Source organism: Ziziphus jujuba, chromosome 7 (assembly GCF_031755915.1).
Source record: "Ziziphus jujuba cultivar Dongzao chromosome 7, ASM3175591v1".
NCBI lineage: Eukaryota > Viridiplantae > Streptophyta > Magnoliopsida > Rosales > Rhamnaceae > Ziziphus > Ziziphus jujuba.
Genome location: NC_083385.1, coordinates 20530644 through 20537345, shown reverse-complemented (window position 1 = coordinate 20537345; position 6702 = coordinate 20530644). Strand labels below are relative to the sequence as shown.

Here is a 6702-nt window from a genome sequence, read left to right as displayed (position 1 = left end):
GCTGTTTTTTGACTCTTTTGTGTATGAAAAGTTAGGTGTTGACCATTTTACGTTTTTAAATTTCAAATACTTTACTCATTTTGTAAGCTCACATGCTTGGCATGTGTGAACTAGTTGTAATTTCAATCTTATATAGTAAAATGAATGAAATGGCTACACATCCAAGCCTTATTTTCAAAAGCCAACGTGTTCCTCTTCTTCTCATCTCTTCTTCAACACCTTAGAACACTCTAGGAACCCTAAAAACCAGAAAACACCATAACCAAAACCTAAAAACACAACTCACACACAACCATTCCCAAGAGCATCACCAAAAGCTTGCTTGTTGCTAACACTTCAAGCTAGCTTGCTCTTGGTCATAACTTTCTTACCCCAACAAAATAAAATTATATATTATATATGTATGAAAAAGTTACAATAAAATTATTAATGTTATTTGACAATTACCTACTATATATTTAAATAAAATACTATAAAGTGGCCTTTTCCCATCCACATTGACCTTATAATTTCGAGCACTTGAGAATTAGTCCATGTCTGCCACCATATCCTTATAATATTTTCCCTTCAAATCAACACCTTTTGTTCACCGCTTGAACAAATCCATTGAAAATTTTCACTGTTTATCATCACAATAATGCACTCCCCACTGACAAAAATTATTAGGATACTAATAAAATAAAGAAATTTTACTTAAAACGTGATTTTTATTTAACCAAATTAATACATGGAAAAAATCACACTATTGATTGAGGTTCTTTATCACAATTGCTAGAATTTACAGACATTTCTTCAGTTGTTTGGAGTTGCTTTGACCTTGCTGACATTTGCTTTATCTCCTCACTTTTTCCCCACAACACAGCGTATAAACCTACCACGATTAGTATTGATCCTATCAAACTGTTCCATGAAATGTACCCGCCACAATTAATTATAACAATATATCATATAATAATGCAAAAATAATAATAATAATAAAACAAAAACAATTAAAAAAATAAAAATAAAAAACGAAAGGTGTGATTCTAAATGTATATATATATATAAAATTGTGCTATGAATTTGCATATAATTTTATTGATAATCAGACAAGCTATATATGCCCATCATGATTAATTTGATGACACCACCTATCATAATAAAATTGCATACATAAAATTAATGGACTGATAGTATAACATGTATGCATATATATAATAAGCTTTTTTTATGAGGTTGAATTGATATACTATATACTAAGGTTTCCAATTACATCTATCGATGAGGATTTGCTATAAGGTTTCCAATTACATCTATCGATGAGGATTTGCTAAATCTAAAGGGTTGATTTGATCATTTTTTTAGTAGAAATACTATTAAGTGGATATGATTGAAGACTAACAATATATAAATATATATACATGCGCATATATGTATATATATATATATATAATATTATGGCATTGCAAGAATGAAAAAAAGTGGAGAGAGTTATAAGAAATACCTTCCCAAGTATAAATGCTCATCCAGAAAGAGAGTTCCTACTATAGCAACAAAAACAAGCATCAAAGGATAAAAAGCAGATACAAAGAATGCACCCTTCACCTCAGAACACCAAGCAATTGCCGCAAAACAAAATCCTGATTGTAAAATTCCCTGAAAAATGTATTATTTATTAATTTTAGATTCAGTGAAATGAAAAAACTTGTTCGTAATAATGATGATTTAGTTTGTTTTGATTTATATTTTCCTCTCTTATGTTTTCCAAGCCAATTCTTGAATTACTCATGGTTGAACTTTGAAAATACTAATTATATAAACATTTCATGAATATAAAGTCACAATCATGCACATCGGGCATCATTCCATTCAATTCACTAATTATACCCTATATAAAATATTACAATAATTAACACCCCCGAACGATTTACACATGAAAATGACAAAATTAATGACTTTTTTTTTTTCTTTTCAAAAAAAGGCAGTATCTTTTGCTTTTAACTTTTCACATATAAGAAGATTTTGTCCTTACCACAAATTCAAGGATCAAGTGCTTGCTGATGCAAAAATAAAAGTCATATATGTAATCCGCTGATTGTCCTACCACGCCTTGGATTGGGTATCTACAGTCTACCATGTGCGCCATCACATGGGACCTATATGACATTTAAGTAAACCCACCAATACATAATACATTTGAGGTATAGACTATTCTGACCTAGTAACGGTGAGGAACCTTTTGTGACTCCCTTTAACTAATTAGGCTTTCCTCGAACTGTTAGCTAAATTAACCTTTGGGTTGTAAGTCTATCTATGGACCAATATTCCAGCAAGGACATAGTTTATGGCCAGTGTGAAACTCCTTCAGTCATTTGGATTACCCCTAAATTGGTATTCTACAACTTATTTCTAATCACCTTACTAATTACACCATAATATATTATAGGATTTAACAAAACCATATTATTGTATTTATAATAGGCATGAAAATGAATTACCGCGTAAAGAATAGTGATAAGTTGGATGTTCCAATTAAGTTTCCACCTAGACCAATCTCTCTCAGCACATAAGACAAAGACAGTAGCTTGAATCGATGCAAAAGTACACATCAAAGCAGTGGCAGAGTAAGGAGGATATGCCTTGCAGACCTTAGCCTAATACAATATAATACACGAATCGAAATGAAGTCAGTACTAGAGATTAATAAACACATAGTCTTATTATTTTTACAAATTTATTTGAATACTTTTACCTGAATCAAGTACCAAATTGTCAAAGATAAACAGCTAGCAATGGCCAAGAAGGAGCCTAAACCTTGATTACCCTTCACTTGGTGTCCTAAAGCTTCATATTTTAACAATAAGTTGATTCCAGTTGACCAAATGTTGATTTTCAAGCCTTTGTAGAGTATGAAAATCATACCTCCACTTATGCTTACCATGAATCCCATCAACTTAGCTTTGCCTGCCATTGTTCCAATCTTCAACTTCTCCAACCTTTCAAGGGGGGGGGGGAAGAAAAAAAAAAAAAGTGGCTATAATTTGACAATAAAAGACTTTTTTTTTTCTTTTTTTAACTCCATAATTACATTCTTTCTCTAAAAGATTCAATTTTAAACGAATTATTATGTATACATCAATGAAAACCCAAAAAAGTTAAAGTTTCGAAATATAATACTTCGTAAAAAATGATGTTACGTGGTAAACTATAGAGTATAGTCAAGAGACAAAAGATATTACCCAAAAATTAATGCCAACATAAATACCATGACTGGAATGAGGTTGGACACAGCAGACACAAATGTCGCCGATGTTAAAGACAAGCTTTCAGCATATAAAGTTTGGCCTAATGATCCGCTGTGACAATTTATATAATAGAGTCTTATTTCAGGCCACGAAAACCCAAACAAAAAGTATTTATTTTGCTGCTTTGATAAAAATTTTGAAAATAAATAAATAAAGAAATACCAACTGATCATTAACATCTAGATTTGTTTCAACTTTTTTCTTACCCAAATATCCCACAAAGAAATACTTGAAAGCTGATCATCCATGTCATTTTTGGTCTGGTTTTCCTGCAATAATATGGATTAAACGGATTAAAGCTGTATGTATAATATATGGATTCATATACTTGAACAAAGTTTGCCAATTTATGTACACATTATATTGCTCATCTCCTTTAACAATCTATCATAAACAAATTGCCTAACTTCCATTCAACTAAAAGAATGGTGTCCACAGGTCAATAATTAATTCAAAACTTGATTTGGTGAAATTTGTCTCCTCCGATGTGTTGAGTTATAGCATTGACTAGAAAAACCATGCTTCAAAACTATGTACACAGTTTGCGATCCTTTGATTTCTATCGGTCAAGATTTTCTGTTCCGTTTTTTCTATCCCCATCTTTGTCTATTATTTTATTCCCTATCCCCATCCATGGCCATTATTGATACAGTTCTGCCTCATTTAAAATGTCAATAAAGAAATAAATAAGTGAAAATAAAAACTGCTTTTTAAGCTGGATTCTATCTCTAATCCTATATGATTTAATGGAAATAGGAAACTGGCGAGAGAACCAGTATTATTTGTACCACACAAAATGTAACCAAAAGTAACATTGGTTGTTGCTAGAGCACTATTTCATCCTTCTCCACCCTATGCACCAGCAGGTATTCTTAATAGCTTCAACGCAGCATGATACGCCAAGACCATTGCGCCCCAAACGTAATATTTGCTCCCTCCTCATGGTACGGCAAGACCATTATGCCCCAAAAAGACCAAATTCATACTAAACTTAAGGGGAACGCTTCATTTTAACATCCTTAGTTTTAGCAGTTTTGTGATTTAGGCTTCTAATTTTCAAAAGTTCCAATTAGGTGCTCGATTTATAATTTGTTGCAATTAAAACTATGCTTGACTTTTGACTAACAAAGTTTTTAAAATGGCCATCCCATGTAATAATATATGCGATATCAAAGTTAAACTGAAAAAAAAAAAAAAAAGGGGGGGTAATAAAATGCATCGAACTAAAAATATTTTAGTACTATTTAATTTTAAAATTTTACATTTTTGAATGATTTAGTTTGAAATTTAATGCAATTCAATACTAATCAAGTGACTTGTTTATGAGACAGGTGTGAAATTACATTGGTCAAAACATCAAACTTGGTCCAATTAGCAACAATTTGTAAGCTGATGGTTTAAATTCTAACTTTTAAAAGTTGAGAATCTAAATCGTAAAACTTTAAAAATCATAGGTATCAAAATACAATAAATCTAAATTTAAAGGCCTGTTTAGTTCATAAAATAATTATTTCTAATAAAATAAGAATAGTTATTTATGAGAATAAAAAAGATAGAAAAAACAATAACCATTCCTATACACATATTTTGTAAAATTATGGAATTAGAATAAAGGTTTGCCTTTATAAATTTTTTTTTTCCAAAAATGTTTAAATTTGGTAAAAAATTAATTAAAAGCTAAATTTTTATATTATTAATATATGATAATCAATCTAAATTTCAACTTATCAAAATACGATAAAGATAGTTTAATGTTTATCGAGATTAAAATATATGAAAAGGAATTTTAAGAGCATCTCTAATGATATGTCTATTGGGCCTATTTATCTAAAAAAAAAATTTCCCACATCATTCTAACACAATTTAAAAAAAAAAAAAATCATTTTTAATAGTTTTGTGCAATATCTGTGATAAGCTAAAGCGACATTAAAAAAATTAGAAGTGTCGAACATACCCTTTGCTTATGGAAGGTCTGATAAATAGTGTGAGCCATAAATTTAATCTCTTTCTCTCTCCTCTTGCCTCATCAATTCATAGTTTCTTCTCTATCCTCCCTCCTCTTATCTTTCTCCCAATATGCCAATTTATTCTATTTAAAATTCTAAAGAAAAATCCAATGAAGAAGAATTATAAATAGACATTATCTATGCATGGATATTATACCATCCAAGCATTAATTCGGTCCAAATTTATTGCCATAATAGCTTCAATGGATAGAATCATTGCAAATGCTTTAAGGTTTAAAAAAAAAAATTTATTATTCTTGTGAGTGGAAGCATATATATTTTTATGGAATAGCAATCCTTAAATTCAAAAGCATACCAATCATATGAAAAACTAAATTTATCCAATATGTACGATCTACTCCCCTTACCAAATGCAACCCAATTAAAGCAATTCTTGTCAAACTTTTAGGGGAATTAAGGTGCAACGAAAATAGCCATGGTAAATCATTCAGTGAAAGAAAATAATTAGAAAGAACATCCTTTAAAGAAAGTATATATGATGAAAAAATCAAAGACAAACACATGAATCATTGTTTTATTTATTCTTTACTTTTTAAGAAAGACATAAAATAAAGATAAATTTTTGTTTTGTTTTATTTTATTTTTTTCCCTCGAAAGGAGAAACAAAACAATGATATTATTATACTAGAGAAATTATAGGAAGAAAATTACCGTTCCATAAAGAAAGCAAGAGGAATCATCAAGACAGAGGCAAATATAAATCTATATGCAATCATAATCTTGATGCTAATTCCATCATACACAGCCAGCTTATAGAGAACATGATTTCCTGCATATATAGCTTCAACGACAACCATCAACACAACAGGTTTCAACCCATCAATATGACTGCAGAACTTCATCACTATTGCACCTTAATTTTTCTTAATTTTCAACAAAAACAACTTCTTGTGCTTCAAATGGAACTCTTTGGTTGTCTTGATATGTTTCTTTTGGTGGAAAGTATAGAGTATTTATATAGAGATTTAAGCAGGCTTATGCGTATACAAACTATGACTGAACTGCATAACCTGAGCTTCGAGCTTTAGATAGATATACGAATACCAAAAAAATAAAAAATAAAAAAATTATAATAAAAGAGAAAGGAAAAAAAAGAATAAAGATTAAAGCAAAGAATTGACAGCCACTTTCATTCACATTTTTTATGGGAACAATTAATAGGATCAATACTAAAATGCCACGATTCTCAAACAGCAAAATCTATAATGCCACTACTAGACAGAAAAGAATATATTATAATATCACTAAGTATTGAGGTCCCCATAAATAACAAAACTACTAAAAAAGGGAAACTTACATTTTAAGAAAGGAAGAGGGCTGGAAGGAAGCAATTCCATTCAAACTTCTGATTCAACGTACCCTCAAAGAAGAAGAAGAAGAAGAAGAAGGTG

General features: G+C 30.1%; 1 protein-coding gene across 5 annotated transcripts; it reads right to left on the bottom strand.

The window, feature by feature from the left end:
* Positions 1 to 452: 452 nt before the first annotated feature.
* On the bottom strand, positions 453 to 6333 carry LOC107425541 (WAT1-related protein At1g25270). Of its 5 annotated transcripts, XM_016035549.4 has the most exons (8): positions 5963 to 6333; positions 3491 to 3553; positions 3219 to 3335; positions 2902 to 2975; positions 2732 to 2817; positions 2478 to 2633; positions 1484 to 1635; positions 453 to 900 (listed from the first exon to the last, which is right to left on the bottom strand). In XM_016035549.4, the coding sequence occupies exons 1-8, from the start codon at positions 6151 to 6153 to the stop codon at positions 738 to 740; spliced, it is 1002 nt and encodes a 333-aa protein (XP_015891035.3). In that variant the 5' UTR covers positions 6154 to 6333; the 3' UTR covers positions 453 to 737. The 5 variants fall into 5 exon arrangements, with proteins under 5 accessions (XP_015891035.3, XP_024932588.3, XP_060675133.1 ...); XM_025076820.3 differs by lacking the exon at positions 5963 to 6333 and adding an exon at positions 5239 to 5785 and having other exon boundaries at positions 2732 to 2975; XM_025076816.3 differs by having other exon boundaries at positions 454 to 900; positions 2732 to 2975.
* Between the last annotated feature and the right edge of the window lie 369 nt (positions 6334 to 6702).

Bases quoted from the DNA above. Each gene is read 5' to 3' on its own strand.
- LOC107425541 (XM_025076816.3), bottom strand. From the start codon at position 6,153: ATGAAGTTCTGCAGTCATATTGATGGGTTGAAACCTGTTGTGTTGATG. The intron at 2,976-3,218 runs GTAATATCTTTT...CCCCCTTGAAAG, and splicing joins ATGTTGGCATTAATTTTTGG to GTTGGAGAAGTTGAAGATTG. The intron at 1,636-2,477 runs GTAATTCATTTT...TACATTTTTCAG, and splicing joins TTATCACTATTCTTTACGCG to GGAATTTTACAATCAGGATT.